Source organism: Festucalex cinctus, chromosome 6 (genome assembly GCF_051991245.1).
Source record: "Festucalex cinctus isolate MCC-2025b chromosome 6, RoL_Fcin_1.0, whole genome shotgun sequence".
NCBI lineage: Eukaryota > Metazoa > Chordata > Actinopteri > Syngnathiformes > Syngnathidae > Festucalex > Festucalex cinctus.
This window is the reverse complement of record NC_135416.1, coordinates 8,757,994-8,783,414: the sequence shown is the minus strand read 5'-3', so window position 1 is coordinate 8,783,414 and position 25,421 is coordinate 8,757,994. Positions and strand designations below refer to the sequence as shown.

Sequence of the window (25,421 nt, the reverse complement as noted above, 5' to 3'; positions counted from 1 at the left end):
AGTACCGCTTAATTTCCAAAAGAGGGCGTCAGTGAGTCATCTTTTAAGCTGTAATGAGCGGCGAGAGTCAACACGCCTATGGTGCATTGCTCTTCAGGATGCTGTTTAAAGGAGTGAAATTTCATTATGCTGTCAAAAGCGATGATGTCATTTCCTGCTTATTGATAATGTGGTGCATGTTTGTCTCTTCCCCACCACTTCAAATCATCATGCATGATGTACATCTATGCCTTGCCGCTTCCTGCTTGGCCTGCAAGTCATAATTTGTGCTTCATCGAAGAAATGGAGTGTGGGTTTCATTTTCTGTGATGCACAATGGGAGGTCGATGAATGTTTGTTGATGGCGCTTTGAACCCAGCATAGCTCACTCTATTTGCTTTGATTGCAACACACCCTTGTCTCAGCCGTGCCCTCTTTAGTGAGTCTCTGTGCCTAATATATCTTATTATATATATATATATATATATATATATATATATATATATATATATATATATATATATATATAAGTGTATATATATATATATATATATATATATATATATATATATATATATATATATATATATATATATATATATATATATATTGCTGTAAGACATACAAACATGGCTACAATCAAACATTTTAAATACAAGTCAACAATAACTGCCAAGAGAACAGTAGTTTACGTACCGTGCCTAAATGTGTATTCGTTTAGCTTAATGCTAACAAACAATGCAGAACACCACAGACGGGCTAACAAATAGCATCAGTGCCTCTGAAAATGACTAATGCTAACGGCATCTTACTGAGGACTGTATGTAAATTTGAGTTTGCCTATATTATATTAGCAACAGGTGACCAAGGCGTGTACATCAGAAGGAGCAATGTGCAGATCCCTACAGACCTGTTTTGCTCATCAAACGTGGCTTTCTCTGACTAACCAATCAGAGAACTGGAAAATGGTGCCTTTTTTGCAGGCCAGCTACAATTTTCAACATGAACTGAAAGGGTAGCAGTGCAAATTAATACATTTTTATGGAATAATATCAGAATTTAGGTTGTAAATGTACTACGTCAACGTTTCTGATGAAGTTTAGGCCAGCAGAGATGACCTCATTGTCACTGACCGTATACTACTGCTCCATATACTGTCGTTTGAGGAAGTAGATATTTACAGTCTTTTAGGTCATCGGTTCCTCCTAATTCTCTGGGATTTTTAATACCGTAACACACCCTGGTGCAACATCACCACGAAGTTAGAAATATACATCCACAGTTAGGTCCATTATTATAGCTTATTTGTGCCTATATTACAAAGCCCCAGACATGATGTGGGGAAAAATGTTGTGGCCACTCAATTGTGCTTTTTTTCTTTTTAATTTGTACCCAAGAGATACAGAAGAAGCTTGATTTACGATTGCCCCAATTTATGAGTTTTTCAAGTTATGAGCCTGTTGATTTTTTTATTTTTTTTTGGAGAGGATGCTTTTGCCAAGTGGTATTTCCCTTATTAAAAACACAACACAACTTACTAAGATGATTTGAGATGCATGTATTTTGCAATATTACATAACATTAAAAATCAAGGCATCACTGTATCCCTAACAAACAGTGTACAGTAATATCTCGTCTATCGTGGAGGTAACTGCAGTTGAAAATGTATCAAGTAGTAACCATTATTTATAATTTAAATATATTTTAGAGCTTTTTGACCCTCCCTACACGCTTATTACACTTTTCCATGCTCTTATGAACACTTCCTATTAGGGCTGGTGTAATATAATTTAGAACCGATCATTATACTGTACATCCCATGGACTATTCAAATATTCACATATATGGAAAAAAATGGATTTTGCTTCATGAAACACGTGTACAACACAAAATATTAATATGAAGGGGCAGATTTGTATTTTTTATTTTTTGGTCCATTTGGGCTCACCGTCCTCACATTCAATACTTAGTGTCTGACTTTGAATGTTTATGGCTTTAAAAGGCGGGGCCTGGCCCATTGACTGACATGGAAGTCAGCGAATGAGAGTGATTTAAAAATGTGCAATATGGTGATACTGCCAAAAGTAAAGCACAATATGGCATAAAAAAACAAAATTCATAACTACTCTGTCACTGTCCAAATACTTCTGGGCCAATCTGTTTTTGAATCGCATAGTGTAGCAAAAAAATAAAAAAATAAAAAAAATGTGCGCAAGGACAAAGAGGAACATTTCAACAATAAATCTTGAGTGGACTTAAGGGCAAGTTTATGGGTTTTCCCCTGGTTCTCAAACAACTGCTGCACACACTTTCTTCTCGGCGTACTCTCCCAAACGGCTGCATTCTTTCACCCCAGCCACCTTGAAACGTTTTTTTTTTCTTCTCCAATATAACTTAAGCCTTAACCATTCTTTTCTCCCACTGTGTTGTTGCGCCGCTCTTTGTGCGTGGCTATTCATTGATGTCTATTGTGCAGGGGGCAGCTGCAGCTCAGCAGAAGAAATGCGTTCACACAACAAGGCATTCACCCAACACCAGCAATTGTGGGCCTTGTACCATCAGGGAAGTGAACCCTTAGAAAAGAAAAATGCTTTTGTTGTGCTGTTTTTAGAAATGATTTTTAGACAGACAGCTGGAGATGAACATGAAATCATATGGTGAAAGTGGTTAAATGCAGAGAGTGATAAGCATTACTGATGGATATTTCCTCCAGTAAACTGTTAATTGCATGATTTGTAAATATGCAGACAATGGCACAAAACTTGGTGTTGGTGAGGAGCGCACGGACAAAAGTGGAAGAAGGGAAAATGCATCAAATTTTGTATATTTTCGAAAATGATAATTTACTGTATGTCCAAACAGAAGAACGAAGGTAAAACAGTCGTTTGACAATTATAGATTATACAATAGCTACTTGCTTTTCTTTTCTTTTTTTTTTATCTTGCACTCTACAAATACTCCATATAAAAAACTAAAAAAATATATTCTAAAACTAATAAAAACTAAAATAAATAAACTAACAAAACTTCTCTAAAAATTAAATCTAACTGAATTTAAACAAAAAGTCAAAGCGATTGTAATTATTTTTTGGCATCATAGGAAGAGGAAGAAAGGGAAGTTGATGTTGATTATCAAAAACCAAATCAGCCCTTGAGTATCGAAGATGGAAGCTTAAAGGCTTTACTGAAGTTTGTAGGTGGGCGGCACGGTAGTCGAGTGGTTAGCACGTCCGCTTCCCAGTTCTGAGGTCTTCGGTTCGAGTCCAGGCTCGGACCTTCCTGGGTGGAGTTTGCATGTTCTCCCCGTGCCCGCGTGGGTCTTCTCCGGGTACTCTGGTCTCCTCCCACATTCCAAAGACATGCATGGCAGGTTAATTGGGCGCTCCGAATTGTCCCTAGGTGTGAGTGTGGATGGTTGTTCGTCTCTGTGTGCCCTGCGATTGGTTGGCAACCAGTCCAGGGTGTTCCCCGCCTACTGCCCAGAGCCAGCTGAGATAGGCGCCAGCAGCCCCCGCGACCCTTGTGAGGAATAAGCGGTCAAGAAAATGGATGGATGGATAAATACTAAATTAAAAAAGAAGTTTGTAGGTGTTTTGTTTGACTCATTAAATATTTTCAAATGTACAATTAATGAAGATGAATTTCCAGTGTTGGACAGATATCGTAAGCCTAGAGTTTTTTTTTGTTTTTGTTTTTTTCGTAAGCCTATAGTGGTCCCCCCCCACTAATAACGTACATATTTATACAAGAACTGCATGAACGCAACTGACATCCAACGCAGTTTGGCTAAAAGGGTTTGCCAGCTAACAGCTCACAGTCGAGATCAAACGATTACAGTTTTCTTTTTTTCATTTCATGTTTTTTTATGCCTTATTTTAATTAAAAATACTGTATACATTTTTAATTGTGGTTTTATTGAAAGTGGATACTATCGGGTTAATGACTTCCGTGAGTTGCCGTCAAATTAATCAATTTCACCTGTCAGAAGCCCATTGAATTCTCGCGATAACTCTATTCCTGACGTCACAACGTTTTGCATGAACACTGGTTTCTTTCGCTGATTGGCCCGCGAGGGGGATTAATTTGCATATTTCCCTTCTGGCTACCACGCTTCTCATAAATTTGAAGCCACCACTCCTCCACCCCACCCCACCTCTTCAAGCCCTGGCCGCATCCTTTATGAGCGAGGCTGTGCAAGGCAAGCCTGCCGCTGCTCAAACGTGAAGGAAAGGACGCGTCTCTATTGTTACGCCGGACAGAGAAATTGACCGCTCCGGTGACATTTTCCTCCCCACTAGCCCGCCAAAGAAGGCACCGACTGTTTGTTGACGAGCCGCCAGCTGGAAGGTAGGAGCAATTTACCACGTCGGACGTTACGTGACGTCTCCACTCCCCAAATGTGCTCATTTTCGACAATTAAGCTGAAATAACCTCCACGGCTGTGAGTTAAGCCGCTTCTGCTTGAGTTTGTGGCGTGGTAATTGGTTGCGAAGCGGTGCCTCGGGGCGCTGCTTCTTCTGTTTCAAGGCTTGGTGTGATGATGCACACGCTAGCTTGTCAGCGTGCACCACGGGCGGCGTTTCTTGCTGTGTTTTAGCCGCGCGTCAAGCCTTGTGTTCGGCTCCCTCTACTTCTCTCGCCTCGTTTGGCAGGTGGCATGGTTTGTTTGTTTGTTGCATTATTTAGCATATGCGTTTTCAAAACACAGCAGCGGGCAATCACTGTGCCCCAGATCTAAAGGCTCCAATAGGGCCTGTAGTTCTTACTAAACTGTGTTTGTCTCAAGCCGCAAATGGTGATATTAAAGCGCCGCTTGAGGCACCAAACACACGCGTCTCTCCAAACAATGTGCACCAAGTGAGAGCACCCAAGGGGGGGACAACTGTCAGGTCAGGATCAGTTTAGTTTAGTTTATTCATTTTTTCCTTTCGGACACATTACAGTTTACATCAATCACATCACATCATTTGCAACATTGACATCCGAAAGAAGGGCTGACGGGTAGAAGCCGAAGCTTATTCGAGACCCGTCAGTGGTTTAGTGGCGAGTGAGCTCCCAGCCAGGGAAGATGAATTTCACTGTCTTGTACGTTTTGATGTGATTTATTTATTATTATTTTTTTTTCTACTTTTAGTGAATCAGAAGAGAATCATAGCAAATCTGACAAAGTAAATAAATGTTGAGCACAGCAAAAGAGCAATAGCTTGGGTTGATAAAACAAACTCATTGGAACCCATACAACTCATTCGGAATCGGTAAATCTATTTTGTTTTTATTTATTTATTTTTAATAAGTATTTTTTCAATTTAAAAATATACTGATGCATATGAATATTTTCCTGTAGAGCTGTCAAAATTCATTATCAAATTAATCGACAACTATTTTAATAATAGAGTAATCATTTGGAGCCGTTTTTTATTTCAAATTGTACAAATCCTCTGATATCAGCATATCAACATTAATTGTTCACTGATTTCTGTTGTCTTTCACAAAAGACTGATTATCTTCTGTGTTTAATCAAAATAAGACATTTGCAAACACTTTGCAAAAACTTTGGATAACAATGATCAAACTGGTAATACAGTACATCAACCACCCCAGCTTTTTTTTTTAGTTTTTTTTTTTTTTTTTTTTTTTTTTTTTTTTTTGTCACTGTACGAATAAACACCAATCACTGGTTAATAAAATACACTTTAGTCGATTAATCGATAGATTTATTGACTCTAAAAATATTCGATAGTGACAGCACTACTGTAGAGCTATATCTGTGAAGAAAATACATAACCTACTGACAAATTTATGCAGAGAGTTTACACATTGTAAAATGTCAAACTTACCTTCTCACACGCAGTCATATCACATCGAATCGTAATCTTACTGACTCGGAATTGTTCCTCTTTAAAAGTTCTGGAATCATATCGGACTCCATGTATTGAGGTACATATCGAATCGTCTTTCATTACAGTCATTTACGAAAACAAAACAGATCTTGACTTTTGTTAACTTGTATGAAATACAATGCCACCGCATGTAAACTACATCCACACAAATGATCCTGTCTTTGCCTCTCTTGTGTCCTATGTTAGTGGACATCCCGTCAGTAGCAACTTGGCTTTAATATTAATACATACACATGACACAGTAGCTAGGTTCTCTTATTCCACTTAAGTCTCTTACCCTGAAATGATCCTTAACTAGAAAGCCATGTCTGCTAACAATCTAAACAGCGAGCTCCTATTTGACGCTGGGGGTGGAGTGGCTCAGTGGTAGTGTGGTTGACTGGGCCCCGGACCTTGAGTTTGACACCTGTGGGTTAGCGAGTTGAAAAGCAGAAGGATATATAGTGCATAAGTAGAGACAAATTACAGTATGGTTTCTCGGGCTACATCATATTTTTGTATTTTGATAGTGCCCCATTCACCAAAAGGCGAGAGTTGACTTGGCATGGGGGTGTGAACCCACGTGTGAATGACTCAGAAGGACTCTCCTGCTTACCAGCCCCCTTTTTTTTTTTTTTTTTTTTTTTTTTTCTCCCCCCTCCTTGGACTCCACTGTTGGCCCAGTTTTAACTACTTGGCCACATTCCCATGTCGCATTAATATGAGGGTCACTTAAGCCTAGATGCCGATTCGTCCTCTGTGGCTTGCCATGCCCAAATCTCCGATAACTGGCAAGTAGTCAAGACATGAAAGTAGTCACCAAACAATGTCGTTTTAATTTTTATTATACTGATTATTTTAAATTTGTCACACCGGACGAGTACTACTGGAATTCGACTTACGAGGTCACTCTAGTGATGCCCTGTGATGTCTGCATGTCTCGTCACTTCTTTGGCAGCACTGGTGCTTTTTGAAACACCTGTAGCTGTGTACCGCTTTTCATGTGGGGCCTCATTGGCAGGTGGTTGACGTAGGATCAGTTACTATTTTGGAGTGTGGTGTCATTTGAAAAATGTATGGCTCACATCTTGGAAAACTACTAGTAGCATTCTTTCTACGTACACGTGCTTGTGTGGCTACCTGATACTGACAATTAAAGGACCTAATAAATAAATAAATAAAGAGCTTGAGGAAATATTCTTTCTTAAGATGAATGCTGAATTTTGAATGACACAATCGTTGACTGATTTAACAGCATGTTCATTATTGTGCTGTACAACTGCATGATTGCAAGAAGAGCAACAGAACCTGCTGCACATAGCAATTTGCAAACACTCCCTTTTATCTGCTGTGGTTGAAGGAAACAAAACAAAACAAAGGAAACACCTGCAGGCTGTTGGAAACAATGCAGCATAATAAGGACCAGTCATCCCAATCAACCAGTCTTCCTTTTGGCAAGAGAATATTCAAATCTTCTCCCTTGCCTGATCTGCTTCATCTGTTTAGCATTCATCAGCCTGCTTTGTGTGTCCCAGCTAGAACTTGGTATGACCGCAAAAGCTGTCAATACAATTTTTTTTATTTATTTTTTTTTTATTTTTTTTTTATTTTTTATTTTTTGAGCAAGTACTTCCCTGCCCATTAGGATTAAGTGGTAAATGTTGGCAGTGCACTTTTTTTTTTTTTTTTTTTTTTTAAGGCTCCGCCTAGAACTGCAAGACTTGGCAATCGTGCGCCCGCCAAGTCGCACCACTCAGGCTTTGAACTTGCATTGAGCTAAAAGCCCGTCCGGGTTCCTTGGCAGCCATCACCATCTCTTCAAGGCTCAGGCGTAAGGTTTTACTATCGCAGTCTCGTGCTGTGGAAGCTGGCATCTGTTACATGTGTATTCTGCCATTTGTCAGTATCATGGGTGTGGCGGACAGAGATTGGCCTCAGATCACCCTTTTGCGTCGATGGCTCAGTAACTGATGAGACCCTCGGGCTTGCCAACTTCATATTGACTATTTGTCTGCATGTACTCTATGTGGCCAGCTGGCTGGTCCTCTGTTTGCTGAGGCTGCCTGAATCTTTTACTCTGCTCCGTTATCAATCACTTATCCAGGTCTGGCTGAGCAGGGAAACTTGGACTTCCCTGTCCCTGGCCACTTCTTCAGTTCAAGCCTCCAGGTTTACCTCAGGAGGAGTCGTAATTGGATGCATGGACACCTTGCAATTTTATTTTATTTATTTATTTATTTTTTTTGAGAGGTGGTGAATTACTTGTGGTTTTACCTTCCCGTGACATAACCAGTTGATCCTCCATTTGTGTCCGGTAGCAACCTGAGGTTCAGGTAATTCTTCATAATTGACTCTCATTTATGTTTGACGATCGTAGTGTTGTAGATGGTAGAGTCCATGGCAAAACCCAACTCAGTGTTTGCTAGCATTTGTAAATGTTGGAGAAGGTTTGCTGTAACATTTGATTCAGGCTTAAATTAGGGAAGAGTTTCTTTAGATGTACTCTATTATGACAATTTTGATTCAAGTTGGGTACGCGTCACAGATCACCCAGATATAATCATTGTATACAGTAAATTCTGTAGTCAATTTGACTATTTAGATAGGGACCAAATAAACTTAGTTTTAGAGAAATATTTACACTTGGAAGAGAGTAAAGTAAAGAATTGGGGGGAAAAAAGTGACTCAAGGTAGGAACGAACTCGTGACCTTCAGATTGGGAGACAGCTGATGGACTCCCTGAGCCATGCAGCTCCTGCTTTCTGCTACTATATCGCTCATGTCAGTTACAGCTGATTCCATGATTGCATGGAATCTTCCTCTCCAACAGACCAAAAAACATCTTTGGTTTCTCTTGGAGAGACTTGGTTTCTCTTTGAGAAAAGCAAACAGTAGTAGGGTCATAGCTCAGGTGGTGGTGTGGCAGTTTCCCAATTTTTTATTTTACTCATACTTCCTAGTGTAAATCTTAGTGTACTGTAAAACTGAATCTGTTTGGTCCCTATCTGAATAGTCAAAAATACACTACAGAATTTGTGTATGACAGTCTAACTTGAGCTAACCCAATTTCCTCTTAGTTTTTCTGTGAGGCCAATAAGAAATGCAGATTTAATTTTAGCTTGTGTGCTTTCTTTAGTCCGAATGAGTTAATAAGCTTGCAAACTTGTTTTTTCACAACAAACAAAGATTGTTCATTGGTCACAAGAATATAAACAAAGGTTTGCTGATTTTGATTGTAACTTAATTTTCTTGACTGACCTAATATTGTCTTGCAAAATTCCAGCCAATAGGCTTATCCTCTGTCACATGGTAAAGATATGATTTTACTGTCACATTTATAATACTCTAAGGTCCAACTGATTGGTTGACAGTTAAGACTTTCAACGTAAGCCAGTCTATCGATTTTTAGTGTCGTCCATCCTTTTCATGTTCCTTGGGGCATTTGATTAACAAGCAGTGCCAGCTGCTTCTCTGTCCCGTTGCACCAGTTAATCCAGTGAAAAAGCCCACCCCCACCATCCTTCCAGTGCCACGCCTCAGTGTTAGCTGGTGTACAAACAATAAGCCTCCCCCTCCCCTTTCTTACTATCTTAACGTTGGCTTAATGCACTGCAGATGCTGACAATTACAAACACTTTTTCATGCTCGTCTCTTCTTCCCGCGGTTCCTACAACCGTCCTACTGACACAGGTCAACAGACGGCCTGTTTTCGTGTCAGCCGGATGTGCACTGATGCCAAGTTAACAACAGATTGTAACCCAGATTCCCCCGTGACAGATCGGGATACTGCACAGGCAATGGCTGTGAGTTCCTTTCCTGGCTGCCTGTCCCTCCAAGGCTAACTGGCTTACTCTGTTTAATTTGCAGCCATACTTAACCACCTGACCTTTAATGGCTTTGAGAGGCTTCAAGTCACTTAATTGTTTTTTGTTTTGTTTTGTTTTTTTGTGTGTGGAGTTGATGACAATGAGCTTTCCAACTCCTCGTTTTGTTATTATCTAGATGTCATTAGTTGGTAGGGTATGATAAAGAAACTTTCGGTTTGGGTTGGCTTAACTTGGATAAGGCTTCCATTTCCAGCATATGTACCAAGTGGTTTTGTTGAATCTGGTATTTTGCCCCCACCCCCCTTTTTAAATGCAAACAGACTCATAGCATACTGAACTACACTGCAAGGTGGAAACTAGTCAGTCTAGTTGAATGGTTTGTTTAGATTTATCTGGTTGCGCAAGTTTCAGGTCCACTAGTGGTAGTTCTACCTTCTCTCCCGCAATTTGGTGAAACAGTTGGCCGTGGTTCTTTCATGGCTTTCAAACAAAGGTGGTTATTAATTATTAATCTGAGACTGGTACACTGAAATGAAACCAAGACTAACATGGATTGAATTACTGCCACACCAAACTTTTCCACTGTTTTCTTGTCACTTGGGATTGGTCAATGATTGTCAAAAACACAATTGACCTATTTTGAGCATTACATGGGCTCATATGCTGTCTTTTATTGTATACAATTGAGCAACATTGTTAAAGTAACCAGTCCTGGAGCAACTATTGATCAGCTGTCCATGTTGCCATCAGGAATAACTGGTACAGTCATCCAGTTGTTTAGCACTTTGGCCTCTAGGATGTGATGTTCTTTAGCTGCGCTTCCTAATGAGCCACGAGAACACATCTGACTCCTAACAACTAAATCCTGTGGTGCCTCAAGCATGGACTAAATATTGTTGCCTTTTTTGCACAAGACAATTTTTTTTTTCTCCATGGTATTCCCTTGAAGGAACTGCATGTCCAGAATTCTCTGGCTCACATGTGCTCAAGTGTCTCCTGACAGTATGCTAACAGTTCTTGGTATTCCAAGTTGTCTGCGTGCTCAGTTTGCATTCTGTAATACTGTACTGCAAAACCAGAATGCTTTCTATGGTAAGTGCAGCAGCAGAGTTCTTACATGCATCTTCCTGCCTCTTGGAACATAGACATTTTTCATTATACTTAATCGTATTATTTGGTATGGGTGCATGACACACCAACCTATACATCGAAGTTGATGATCGGCCACCCAGTGTAGCCTCTGTTAATGTTTGATATTGCTAAGCCTGCTTTATTACCTTTTGGGTGCTCACCCAGGCCTCAATGCATTCTCTGTTTGATCTTTCTGTTTTTTAAGTACTGCCCTGAAGATGATTTGGGTAAGAAATGTGTGCAAAACACAAAACCTATACTTGAATCTTAAACTGTCCAAAAGGGCTGCGTGCGTATCGAGTTCTAATTTCCTCAGTCAATTCGATTTTCGATTCACAAGCATTTGATTTTGAAAAGAAACAGAAACTAAGATAAAAAGGCCTTAAATTCTATTTTTATAAATTTATGGGGAAAAGATTAAAATTGATTACAAAATTATTCTATCATTTTATTTATTTATTTATTTATTTTAAACCCAGCCCTACTGTACAAGCTGTTTGACGCTTCCCTTTTATAATCAATCGATATTATGCTTGTTCCTAAATCCTAGATTAAATAAAATGAATTAATAAAAAATATCTTTTCATATGTGGGTTTGGGTGCGTTACGATTTCAAAACTTAAAACTGTAAGGTTCTACTGTATTTTCAACTTTCACAGCATTGTTTTGCTCTGTAGTTAGTTTCTGTGTCGTTATCACATTTTTAAATCACATTTCAGCATCAACTGAGCGCATTCTATAGATATGCATGTTTACCTGCGACCACATCTCTGTGGCGTCTCTCTGACCCTGTAACGCTCTCATTGACACACAAAAGCAACACCTACTACTGCCAGCTGTCACTCAGGAGGCTTGAGGAAACCGCTGGTGTCGGAATGTGGATGGGTGGGGTTGGCGCTTGACGCCCTGCCATCTAAACTGTCAGTTTCTGTCATTAATCATCTTGGAGCACATGCAGTCTTCTAATTGACAAGGGCAATACAAATTTTTCACCAGAAGAATACAATAAGCATAGCTAATATCTATCATCCATGCTATTTTGTGTTTGCAGTTTGGATGTAATATAAAGAGGAAAAAAGTATAAACATACCCCCCCCCCCACCCCTGCAGTCTGGACAATGCATTCCAAAATCCCTGCTATGCTGCAACGCTGCAAAATCCCTCTCAGCTTGTATTAGACACCGTATTAAAAGTGACCCATTTTGTCATGCACCGCTTGAAATGTCTGGGCAAGCGCTGCAGCAGTGACAGAGCAATGGAGAACGAGCAAAGTAATTAAAGTGCCTCGAGGAAAGAAGTTGTCATCTTTAGTGACATACAACCATATTAGAATAAGATGCAAGTATTGATAAGGTCGGTCTGTGCCCCGTCTTGACTTACTCGGAATAAAATTACAAAGTGATGGTGGCATTTTGTCAGGTGTCCACATTACTAGGAATTGTCACCTTAGCGATTAGAAATGTTGTATATGGTGCCAATGAAAGTGTCAATGGAAAAGGGATACAAGTAAAGTCTCTGGCATTGATTTGGCACACTGACTCAACATTTTCAGAGCTTGGCGTCAAGAGACAGTGGAATTGAGGCATCACAAGCGTGAAAAAGCTGTGTCACCAGTTAAATGTATGTACGTGTGTGTGAATGGGATTTTAATGATCCAGTGCACTTCTTCCTTTGTGCTGCATCACATCGTGTCAGCCGGTTAGAGATGATGCGATTACTTGTCCAGAAGGGGGTCATCATCAACAGGGAATGTGATTCAACCTGCTGTACGCTAAGTCCCTGGCATTAGTCGCTGGCTCATCGTGCAGTTTCAACACTTGCTCTTCCCATCCGGGATTATCGAGGCATACCACTGCTCCTTAAAGGGCTTTACCTGATTTGTACACTATAGAGGTTTTCCAACTGTGAAATCCATGAAAACACTAGCCACCTACACTGTTCTCTCTGCGGGAAACTTTCTCCTTTTGATAGGTCCTTTTGTGGTTTTTGGTTGTCATTCTAGACTTGAGGCAAAAAAAAAATACTTTGAGCTGCTCACCACAAACACCACAACATTGCCTAATCAACTATCACAACAAAAGAACAAGCTGAATGTGGTTGTGCAGGTTACTCTCATTACACAAACCCCCTCCATGTGTGGTTATAACGGACAAGGAAAAACAATACTTTGCAATTGTTGCACAAAACCTGTTCCAAAAGTAATTACACCTCAAATAAGCTTTTGTTTAGCATTTGGTCAACCAGTGGTCATGTTTTATATTACCTTAGGATTAGGGATAGAGCGATTTATCGTTGCAGCTGATTATCGGCACAGAAATTCAGCATTTTGGTGAATATAGGCGTCGTCCTTTTTTATATCTGACGGGCAATAATGGATACTTTTTTTAAAATGCACATATTTACTTGAACTAGTTTTATATTTTCAGTTAACTTTGAGATGCTGCTGACCCTGGGCACTCTGCACCTTCTTTTTCTGTTTGAAATTGAAACTAGAATTGAAAATGTAACCTTTCAGGTATTTTGGAAAACTTAATTTGCTGTACAAAACAAGAGGGTGCTAATTATTATTATTATTATTTCTTTCATGTAACTTAAGACATGTCAGACACTGAGAGCTCCCTGAACTTTTTGTTAGAATTTTAAAACAAAGATGTCAGTTGTCTAAATTAATACAAAATTTTCAAATCTGAAAAATTGTTCAATAAATGTGTTGCACACATTGCCAGTATTCCCCCCTCCCCCTTTTTTTTTTTTTTTTTTGGAAAGTAAATATCACCCACCCCCAAATAGTTATTGGTCTCCTTGACTACTAATCATCGGAATGTCAGGCTCTCTTCTTAGTGTTTGGCTTTAAGGTGTATTTAGTTTTTGTACATTTTAAAAACAAATGTTTGTATGTGATTAGGAAAACGACATAAAACTAATTTCCCCCTCTGTTCCTTTTAATGCTTTGTTTTTGTTAGATTCAGTCTCTATCATAACAGTAATAGGCCATCACTTGTTGCAGTCTTTGCATAGTTGAGCCCACAGGGAACTTCTTTTATTCCGGCCATCTGTTTTAGCACTTTACTGGTAGAAAATTTTTAAAGGTGCAGGATAGAAGTTTTAAAATTTGTTGTGGTTGGAAGGACACACATTTATCGATGTTTCTTTGTGCTTGAATGACAGCCACTTGTCTCATCTGATAATCGTATACTATAATTTAATTTCCCTTTATACGCAAACTATTCCATGGTGCACCCTTTCCTTGTCAGACATTTACAACTATACAGTCCCTACCTTGCAGTTCCAAAATGCACATGATCATTTGAGGAACACACAAATGTTATTGTTGGTATTCTTGCATCAATGATTGTGCAAGATTTGGTGTATCAGCAGTGACTGATGGCCTTTTATTTTTAGTGCCTGGGGTGATGTGTTGGCTAGCACTATAATAGCTGTGTGGTCGATGTGTTGACAATTGCAGAGGCAGGCGTCCAGTTAAGTGACGAGATTTATTGGCATCCCCGAATTCACTTCCTGTTTTTCAGATTTTCCTCAGAGGCCCCTTACAATAACTGGGTTTTCCTTTTTTGCGCGTGAGCACATTTCTTAACTGATGAGGGATTCTTTTTGTTTGCAGAAACTTCATGTGAAGGGGACCCTTCACAAATTGGAAGACACAGCTACAACCTCTGTGTTGGAGGATGAAACCGGATGGGGTTACCATGGATACCTCGGATACCACAGAGCCAACCGAAGCTGCGGCAGCCGCAGAGTCCTCGGTGTCGCAAGACAATGCAACAGAGCAGACCGCATCTCTGTCGGAGCAAGCCCCGAGAGATGTTTCACCTGAAGATGATTCAAAGGACAATGGGGAACCAGACGCCCAAGTCAAACTGCAAGCCGTTGCCTCCAATAAGCAGGCCGCCACGAAAACACAAGCTTCCTTAAGTTCCAAGTCCCAGCCACATACTTCTGCCTCACATTGCCCTGTAAATTCTATGAGCTCTGGCAATAAATCTCCGGAAAAGTCAACTGTAGCAGGCCCTGCGCCCAAAAGACAAGCGAGTGTTGCAACTGTTGTGCCCACTGTCAAGACGACCACCAAGGCGGTGCACAAGAGGCCCGCAGCAAGCGGACCATCTCAGTCTACATCAACGGCTACTGCGGCGACAAGAAACGGTACCAGGCCCAAAACGGCAAGTGGAAGTCAGAATAAGAGAACAGCCGCTAATAATGTTGAGGCAACTAGCCTCAAAATTTCTGGTAAGTCGTGTCATGAAGCAATTAAAAGTTTGTGTAATACTATGACTGATGCAAGTATATATTGTATTTCTCTACCTAGTAGCTGTCAGCAGACCAGCTAACAATGTAGCCGCAGCTAGCGTCAAAATTTCTGGTAAATGTCATGAAATGACGAACAGTTTGTGTGATATTATGAGACTAATGCAAGTATACATTTATTTTTTTCTGGCTAGTAGCTGTTAGCAGACCAGCTAACAATGTTGATGCAGCTACAGGTAGAGTCAAAACTTCTGGTAAGTCATGAAATGATGAACAGTTTGTGTGATATTATAAGACTAATAGAAGTATACATTGAATTTCCCTGCCAAGTAGCTGTCAGCAGACCAGCTGCATCCACTGCCCCGAAACCATACATGAACGTTGCTGCCAAAGTTGACAGTGGTGCCATTCCAAAGACGAGCAGGTATAGTCAGTATGTTGGTCAATCCTTTCTTTACTTTGTTGATGATGAAAAGATAAGAGCTTAGACTCCATTGCCCTTTTCTGACTGGAAAGTTATCTGAAAATCAAGTGGATGATAATAATAATAATAATCATAATATTTATAATAATAATTTTACATTTATTCATTTAATTTTTTTTTAAAAAAATTTGCACAGCCAATGAGTCAGAATACACGTCCATAGTGCGAGTCATGTCGGGTTAAATTGCTTGACAAGCGGACCTTAAGAGAGGTCGCTGATACTGAAGACTGTCCCAAAATCAAGCCTCTTTGCCATTTTGGAGCCCTGTCACTGTTGAAGGGGCCCTTGAATGGGTTCATGAGATGAGTCAAATGACAACCAAATAGTGCATCTGGTACCATGACATGACGTGCATAATTTATAGCTGATGATTCTCATGGCATTTGCCTGCGTTTTCTCTCTGTGCTAAACTTTTGCCCCTAAAAGGACTTTGTGGGTGTAGTCATTAAAATCCTATTGGACTTTGATTTTTTTGGTATCGATTTCACCCCATCTGCCAGGAAATGTAATACACCAGCATCAGAGCAGCTTCCCCCATCCACTAATGGTTTATGCGTTACAGACATCCCTCTGAGTGCACTGTTGTCTTGGATCAGACTTTTCAAAGAAAATCACAACCATGGTTGAGGTTATTGAATGCGTAGAGGGTATGTGCTCTATGGAGTTTTAGGTGACAGAATTGAAAATAAAGTCAAATTGATTGATTAATTATTGCGTTTTTCTACAATTTTAATTTATTAATGGACAGGCTTTTAAAACTCTAATTTTAAATCATTTAAAAATCCCTCTATAGTCTGCATTAGATACTTGAATTTTGCCCCTCCCCCCCCAGTTGGCAGGATTATGCAAAAACTGCTTAACCTACTTCCTTAAAGCTGTATGTAGGGGTGGGGCCTGACCAAAGGAAAAATCCAGTCCATATTGCCCTGAAACTGATCACAAAAACATCCTTGTGACCACTTTTTTTTTTTTTTTTTTTTTTTTAAACCTAGCTGCAACCATTACTGAATTATGGTCTGCTAAAAAAAAAAAAAAGACATTCATTATCAAAGCTTCTCGATATGAAATGACCCTCTCTTGATACAATTGCATGTGGGGAAGCAAAATGTTATTGTGGGGCCTCTGTCTAAGGCTTTCTTCCATTTGTATACCAAATTAGCAAAACCTGTTCTATGCACTCTTTTGTATCTCCAGGCCTGCTACTGTTCCATTGACTGCTCAAGGGGCATCTACGTCCAGGGCTGGAGGCAATGTTGCAAACAGAGCACCCACTAGCACTGCGGCTGCTTCAGGATCTCAACCGGTGCCATCGACATCCAGGGCGGGTAACAATGTTGCATCCAGGCCACCCAGCAGCACTAGTAGCAGAACAGCCGCTTCAAGGGGTACCACGCTCCCCTCTACTGGCAGGACCACAACACAGCATCACCCTGCTGCCGCTGCTGTCAAGAAAGGTTTGAGCATATACCTTGTTCCAATGGGAGACCTGAAAGTAACGTTGTTTTAAATAGTCAATTACAATGTTTGCTGAACCAAGTTATCATTTTCATTATAAGGCAGGGCTGCTTTTTTTTTTTTCTTTTCAGTAGTCCATTTCATACATGCAGTATGCTTCATATAATTAAATACATTTCAACCTAATTACTGCCATTTTTGTATTTGCACCAGATGTCAGGTCACCTGCTGCCAAAAAGCCTGCACCTTTGAAACCTAAAGTCACTGGAAAGCCCCCTTCTGCCTCCAAATGGGCCGCTATGCCCAAGAAACAGGATTCCAAGGGGCCTCAACACAAAAACCAACCTGCGAAACCCAGTGGCGCAAAGTCTTCCTGTGCAGTTTCTCCCAAGCCTCCAACGGCTAGCAAGCAACCCCTGGGGAAAACCCTGCCAGCTTCTCCAGCTACCAAGTCCGCCAACGGCAGTGTGACACTGACTAAACCAAACAGAAAACCAACTCAGGCTGTGTTGCCGTTTACGGCTGGCGTCAAGAAGACAAAACATTCCAAATGCAACCCATCTCCAAGTACAGGGAGGAATGCTGGCGCAGTGGACGAACGATTGGAACCAATGCAGACTGTAGCGCAAGAACAATCTACTGCTAGTGCCGCACCAGAGGTGGCCCCGGCCCAAGCTTCTACTCAGGACTTTCCACCAGAGGCAGCATCTCAAGTGACCACTTCCTCTCTTCCGCGGAGTCCCGTTACCACAACCTTGCCAGAAATGCCTCCACCCCGGCCACAAAGTGACAACGATGCTCCTTCAGCGCAACAGGATCACGTCACAACCCCTGTGACGCTTCCCGCGCCCAAAGTGGCCTCTCAGCCAATTAATCTGTCTTCAGACCAGACTCCCTACATATCTACAGCTGTCAAGTTGGCCGCTCAGGTAGCGCCTCCCGGCAATCTAAATTATGAGGAAGACGAAGAGGGAAGCCAGCTGGTGTCAGTTTCCGAAATGAGCGGGACCACGCAGCCCACCGAGGAGTCTCGTCCCGGCTCAGCTGGACTGGTAGGCGGCTCCACTTGGAGGGCCGGCAGCGCCTTCCTGTCTGAGCTGGACTCGCTCAGCGGGAGCCAGCAAGGGGCGTCGGAGTTGAGCGCGCCCGGCGTCCTGGAGGGCACTGAAAGCATGGATGATCTCGGAGAGGGCAGCCTCAAAGGAGCCATGGACATGGAAGGAGCTTCTGCCGGCTCGCCAGACTTCCAAAAGGTTCCCGACATCCCCTTCAACGACTACGAGGAGGACGACGACGATGACGAAGACCGAGTGTGCGACATGGACGTGGGCTCGGAGAAGACGGACGAGCTGCAGAGGCATCGGCATGACGACGACGAGGACGAGGATGTAGAGATGGCGAGCGAAGCGGTGACTGAGAGCGGTCTGGAGAGCTACGGGAACGCTGACGAAGATGACTTTGCCGAGGATGAAAGACTGGACAACTTGAACAGGTTGGCCCAGCTTCCGCCGCCCCCTCGGCTGCCATCGGCCCCCGGCGCTCTGTGGTATCAACCCAACCCGTTTGCCGACTCCTGGCAGGAGCACGTTCACCTCCCTGAACCGGTTTCCCAGCCGGTGCTGGGGGAAGCCGCGGTGAGCCCACTGGTAGATCCCTTGCAAGCAGACTCAGACACTCCATCCCAATCCCCCGCTCAGGCTTCTTGCGGAGTAAGCGCTGATCCTCAAAACCAAGAAGTCCCTTTGTCTTCCGCTCTTGAGGATGGGGCCAAAATGTGCATTGCGGTGCCACTGCAGACTCCAGATCCAACGTCACTTCCTTTAAGCAGCGAGAGCGGAACTCCAGAGGAACTCGGTGACGGGAACCCCCAAATTCATCAAGTCCTGGTGACCTCTCCCCAGCCTCATATGACAAGCGGTGACCAGGAGGTTAGGGCGCTGACTATGCAAGCTGATGAGGTTTTAAGAGGCGTTGTAAACGCTCTCACTTCCAATCCTTCGTCATCTTCGGCAACCGAGGAAGAAGCCAGCGACACGGAAGGCGAAGCGCTACTGGACGACGCTTTGGAGACTCCGGCCGTACCAAAGGGGAGCACAACCTTGGAGGTCCAGTCCCCCGCGCAGCGCATCCTTTCCACCGTCGAAGAAGTGGAGGAGTCCGAGACGACAGGTCTGACCGACAACGTCGACGTCACCCCGCCTTCGGCTAGCTCGCTGGCGTCCTACGGTTTCAACTCTGCAACCACGGCCTCCAACGCTCAGTCCATGGGCGAGGGTGCCGTCAAGAGCCCAGGCATCTTCTCGTTGGAGGAACTTCCGGAGGAGTCCAAGGAGCTCGGTGACGATAAAGCCCAGTCTGGTTTTGCAACGCAGCAATATGAGTGCGGTGAACTGGAAGTGAAAGGATCAGACGCGGAGGCTGTGAATATTGAGGACAAGCCAGATGACGACCAGCCCCCGTACTATACCACCTGTGAAACGACAGACAACTCTTTTGCAGGTAATATGTAGTTTATGTCCCGCTGTTTTTGTCGTGTTTGTCTTTAAAATCGCTGGTGGTGGTGATGCAAAAAGTGGACAAGTTATATATTTTAAAAAACAGCATTCCTATTGACTAAAGTTCCAATATATGGCTGAAGTCCTGTATGTGCAATAGCTTTCAGTTAACTTGTCATCAATGCAGGGGCCCTGAACTGGTGTGATTAATTTTTTTGGGTGCAGCACTTAAAGATATGAAGTGGATTGAATTAATAAAAGACCTATTTATCCTATTGCTTTTTACAAAATGCCTTTCATACACCTAAATTTGTATTTTTCTTTATTTGAGGGCAAATGGCAGTGCTTCTTATAGGAAGTCTACCCTAGACCTCATCACTTTGTTGCAGTTTAAATTGTATTTCATTATCCTTGTTTATCAATCTGAGTATTAAAAATAAAGATACCTTTTTATAACTACTTATCCTTGTTGCATAGTTTTGTTTAAAGAAGTATTTAGCAGTGGATAATAATGTAGCGTTGCATTCAGCGCCTGTTTTTGCTATGGGCAATGTGGGCGACCACCCAGGGTGCGGTCTGTGAGGGTGCACAGGCGCCCTAAAAAACAAAACAAAACAAAAACCTCGCTAGTTTTATACTACCGCACATTTCCATGTCGAGATGTGGAATAGGTGCTTGGGGTGGTGCTCATCATAACATCAACTTGCTGTGGCAGCAAGCGGGAGGGGGGAGTGGTCAGAGGGTCAATTTGCGACTGCAGAGGGGTGAGGGATACACAAACTTGTCTGTCATGTGACTCATGTTGAACAGACGGCGTTGGCAGGTTATGATGTCGAGACTTACTATAATTGAAGATGATGGATCAAAAGTAAAATTGAAAAGAAGCCATCAGATGCCCAATTCAAAAAAAGAAGAGGAGAACCAGGCCGGTTTCTATAAGAGTGACACTCGGCTACTTATTAGTAGCGATGTAACGATACCGGCAGTACTGCGATATTAAAACTGCCGCAATATGTTGTCATGTCACGATATTAAAAGCAGCACATCTGTTGAAAAAGTCAGATGGATTTCCATTTGTGCAATTCTAGCACCCTCTGATGGCTAGTTTTTTAGTGTAGTTTAATTTTCACAAGGCATGTTTTGGCACTTCTATGTTTAAAATCCACGCTAATGTTCACATAAAGAGGAAAGTAATATTCTTGTTAACAGTCAATTTTTTTTATTCTTTTTTTTTTTATTTATTTTTTTACCTCCCCACAATATTGTGATAATTTTTGTATAGTGACCTTCATATCGTGGTATTTGGAAATCGTTACATTCCTATTTATTAGCGTCTTGCTAATATGTTGCTCAGCCACAAAAAACTGGAATTGTTTGCCCACGGCGCAAATCTAGCCAGAACCGCTTATGGTTGCATTAATTCTCCACTGTCATCCTACTGACCACACGTGTCATCATAATCATGGTTATTATACTTAAATTTAGAATTATAGCATTAATGGGAAGTCATCCCAAAAAATGTTTTTTTTTTTTTACAATATGTTGTATGCAACCCCACTAGTTTAAATACGGCAGTCTGCTTATTACAGTGTTTGTGGAATCTGAGTTGAGCAGCAAAATCCAACGGACCTCTTTTTGCTATCTCAGCAGGCTGCCATTTTGCCACTTAGTTAACAAAAAATAACATTTGCTCAGTTACCGACCAATCACAGCTTACCTTTTTTTCCTGAGTTTGGTCATGTCACAGTTGCATGCTGAGCCCTGATTGGTCATTACATGAACTCTGAGCAACTGTATCATTTTCAGTCGACAGCAAGTAGCAAAATGGCCGTCACCTGAGAGATAAAAATGGGTTGATTTTAATGCTTTATTCATATTCCATAAATACACTATTAGAATGCCATGTTTAGACGAGACTAGTCGGGCTGCATAGAACATATTGTAAAGAACATTTTCGGGGTCCATTTCTATGAATTGCATGAGAGTTTTCAGTGTAAGAATACACATTCAGTAACTTGCTTCTTGCTGCCTGTTAAATTAGAAGGTATTGTTGCTGTCTGACACTGGCGTTGACATGGGTTACCGCAATTATTCTGCTTTGCTGGGTTCTGAAAATATTCGTCCCGGGAAAAGGTGCTGCATCTTCTGTTTGGGTGGTGATGTGGCAATTTTGCAGGCTCTTGTGTGAAGTAGGATCTAGATATAAATTCTATGATTTTCTGCTGCCCAAAACAAAGTCTTTTTCCTGAGTTTGTCAAGACTTGACAATCCACTGGTGCCACCGCAACGGATCCAACAGCAGCCCTCCAAGAAACAAAGACCTTGGTAAAAGTTTTAACTGTTCGCCCCCCCCCGAGACGACTGCTGACTGTGCTGCAGCTTTTAAAGTCGTCTCCACTCCACTGTAGGTGTGTTACCCCTACCAAAAAAAAACTTCTGCGCTCTAAGACACCATAAGTTTCAACTGAGCATGTCACTATTACATACTGGCTTTGATTTCTCATCTCTGTTCAGGTTTGCTGAATAGCTTGGCTCTAGAACATGAATATGTGGAGTCGGGGTTCCACACGGAACTGTTGTTCGCCCCGTGCTGTTTAAAATGTATTTATTTTTTTAATAAACTTGTGTTTAAAACCTAAAAAGGTTCCCCATTCCTGCCCCATTGACAGTCTAAAGCCAAGCTATTGTTTCCTTGAGATGCCGTTTCATGTACACAAGCGCATGAAAAGCTTCTGCATGTCTTCATTTGAATTCACGGGTGATTTCAGCTGGTTGCATATACAGGAAGTTTGCTGCCTTTTTTTTTATTATTATTATTTTTTTTTATCACACCCTCTTGTTTTCTGGGGGTTAAAGGTTTGCACTTTATTATTAGCGTTATTTTTTTATTAGTATTATTATTATTATTTTGCTGTTCTCTTATCCCAGGATTTCTGCACAGTTTTCACAATTTTAATCACACCCTTTTAAATTCTGAAATGCCATTTCTGCCCATATTGCAAGTACACTATTTGAGTGGAAACAATTTTGCTTGATTTTGGTTCTGTTGGCTGTTTGCCTATTTAATTTTTTTGTATTTAACTAACTTATAAAAGTCCAGTTTCTGTTTTTCTTCACTGCTCTGCTCATTGTAATCTTTTTCTCCCCACACACACACAGGCATCACCTTGCAACCTCATCTTCATCACCGTCGCCACGGCGACCCTCACGGCACAGCACCCCGTCTGACCTGCGCGGACCTACCGCCCCGGAAGGCCGGGCAGCAGGCGCTCAGCCCGCAGCTTCGGCGACTGGAGCAGCACCAGAGGCAGCTGATGGAGATGCAGCAACGGCGGGAGCAGCAGAGCAGACCCCTGGAGGGCGCTGAGCAGGAGAGGAAGAGGACGGAGGAGGAGGAACAGAAGAAAAAGAAGGATGAGGCGGAGGAGGAGATCAAGAGGAACGAGCGGGAGGTGTGGGAACAAGCGGAGGTGGGCAAAATGGCTGATGAGAGTGGCAAAAGGGTGGACAAAATGGCTGAGAGTGACAAAATGGCTGACGAGTATGGCAAAATGGCCGCTGCGGTGGACAAGATGGCCGGCGAGCCTGGCAAAATGGTCGCTGCGGCGGACAAGATGGCTGGCGAGCCTGGCAAAATGGCAGCTGCGGTCGACAAGATGGCTGGCGAGGATGGCCAAATGGTTGAGAAAGTCAAACTGGTCAATGGAGAAGTCAAAATGTCTTCTGAAGAGGAGGCAGAGAGGCGCGAGCTGGAGTTGCAGCTACTGCAGCAACAGTCGGAGCTGAAGCAGAGGCAGCAAATCCTGCAGTGGCAGCAAGAACTGGAAGAGCAGCCGCCATCCCCCGGTCGGACTGTGGTCCTGTCCCCCTCGTCGGGCCTGTGCACAATCTACGAAGCCCTGGAGAACAGCGACGAAGAGCCGGACGGACTCGGCCGTCCCGATCGCGACACTTGCGAGAGGAGGTTGTCGCCAGACTTGAACGGGGACCACTCCTCCCCGGAGCACCCGTTGGACCTGGACTGGGGCGCCAAAGTGGACATGGTGCAGCAGCTCATCAATCAGACTTTGCTGCTCAACGGGGACGGCTGCTCCTCTCTGCTGCTTCTTCCGGGGGGCGCGGGGGGCACCCTGAGCCCGCTGGAGAGCAGCCTGTGGCCAAGCCTCCTGCCTCCCATCAGCCCCCCCTCGGCCACCGTCACCTCTGTGAGCAGCTTCTCCCCGGAGGCCGTCGGAAGCTCGCCTCAGGGGGAGTGGACAGTCGTGGAGCTGGAGACGCATCACTAGTAGGTGGCTAACTGCAGTAGCACTCTTCTGCTCAAAATGGTCTTAAGTTCACAAACGGGTCCAAATACAATATAATCATAAATTCATTTCATTCGCTGAGACTGCTCCTTCTTATGGATGCGTCATTTAATTAAAAAAAATAAAAAATAAAAAAATAAGCCAAAGAATAAGCAAAAACACAAGTCTTGCATGATGGTTCAAATCATTAAATTAAACAATGTATTGGATCTCGTAATGTGTACCCGCACCTCATGTTGGGACTGCTGAATGTGAACTACACATAAAAATTGATATTTGTTAAAATAGCAAAAAACAAACGGAAATCTATGCTGAATGTCTGAGCCACGGATGCACGTAGATCTAATTGTGAAGTTCTTGTAGTGTTTAGACTAAGCGAATTCACTGGAAATGACTTGTCACATAACTACTGTATTTGTCACGCACCTCGCTTCAGAGCATTTTTGTTTGTTTGTTTTACTTTGCTTTTTGTCCGTCAAAGGTCATGTGTAAACATTACCCCTCAACTCTTCAGTCAGGCACTGATGGTTTACTGACTTGTGTATTTGTCCAAATGAGTTGTTTTTGTTTTTAGTCCTGCTTATAGTTTGTGTACTATTATTACACTTTGCCCTCACTAAGACAATTTAGTGCACTAGCTGAATGACTGACTGTCCTACGAGTAACATTTTTCGCCACTTCAAGTGGGATGTTTCTGTAACATGTATGACATTTGGTTCTCAACTTTTTGACACCAAGTACCACGCAAGAAAATGATTTGGCTCTAAAAGTAGGCCTACAACATGCGGGGGAGGTACTTCAGTTTACGAGAATAAAATTGTAATGTAAGGGCGGCAAAATTCATAATTAAAAGTTCAAAGTCAAGAATGGTAATAAGGGAAACTGTACACAAAATTTATACTTTTACGAAAGTAAAATCTTAAATAATCCAAAACGTTGGTTTTTGGGAAAATTAGTCATATTGGGACTAGAAAGTGATTTACTGCCACCTTGTGGCATCAGACAGTAATTCTAAAGCTTACTGTTGTTGACCTTGGTATTGAAAGTTGCTCTTTATGTGGCCACTGTGTCGTGTTTAATTGCCTGAAATGTTAAGATGCATATCAGAGCTGTTATTTTCATGAAGGGAAAAGTCTATTTTGTTTTTGTTTGTTTTGCTGCTTGAAATGTCCGAAATGTATTTTGTAATAAATTCCAATGAAGGATGTCAGGTGTCAATTGTTGCTGCAGGTAAATGTTTGCATTTCTTGTGGTTCCAAGGTTTACTACACTGGATTTGAGTTGTCCCCATTTGCTAAATAAGAATGACCCCGTAATGGGCTTTTAATTTATTGACTGTGAAGCAAGAATGTCTTGTAAATTTGAAATGGAATGTTTTGACTGAAGTGCATCGAGGTTCATGGTTTATTTTCCAAGGCCATAAATCTGTGATTGTGTGTAAATATTTCAGGGCAAGGTATAATGAAAATAAATGTTTTTGATAAGAACTCCAGAATGTTTTTTTTTCTCTCTCTCTTCCCCATCCAGCACCATGAAAATGTTCATTTCCAACCTCCATAAAACAATTTCAGCGTAAATTGAGACTTTCGTGAAAACGGTGG

At 42.1% G+C, this 25,421-nt stretch overlaps 1 protein-coding gene across 10 annotated transcripts; it reads left to right on the top strand.

Annotated features, from left to right (window-relative positions):
* The first annotated feature begins 4,059 nt into the window (after positions 1-4,059).
* prr36a (proline rich 36a) lies at positions 4,060-25,315 on the top strand. 10 transcript variants are annotated; one of them, XM_077523938.1, is made up of 8 exons: positions 4,060-4,325; positions 14,438-15,063; positions 15,146-15,196; positions 15,279-15,335; positions 15,412-15,505; positions 16,761-17,020; positions 17,235-19,520; positions 22,676-25,315. In XM_077523938.1, the coding sequence occupies exons 2-8, from the start codon at positions 14,502-14,504 to the stop codon at positions 23,800-23,802; spliced, it is 4,437 nt and encodes a 1,478-aa protein (XP_077380064.1). In that variant the 5' UTR covers positions 4,060-4,325; positions 14,438-14,501; the 3' UTR covers positions 23,803-25,315. The 10 variants fall into 10 exon arrangements, with proteins under 10 accessions (XP_077380064.1, XP_077380061.1, XP_077380060.1 ...); XM_077523935.1 differs by having other exon boundaries at positions 15,276-15,335; XM_077523934.1 differs by having other exon boundaries at positions 15,143-15,196.
* The last annotated feature ends 106 nt before the right edge of the window (positions 25,316-25,421 follow it).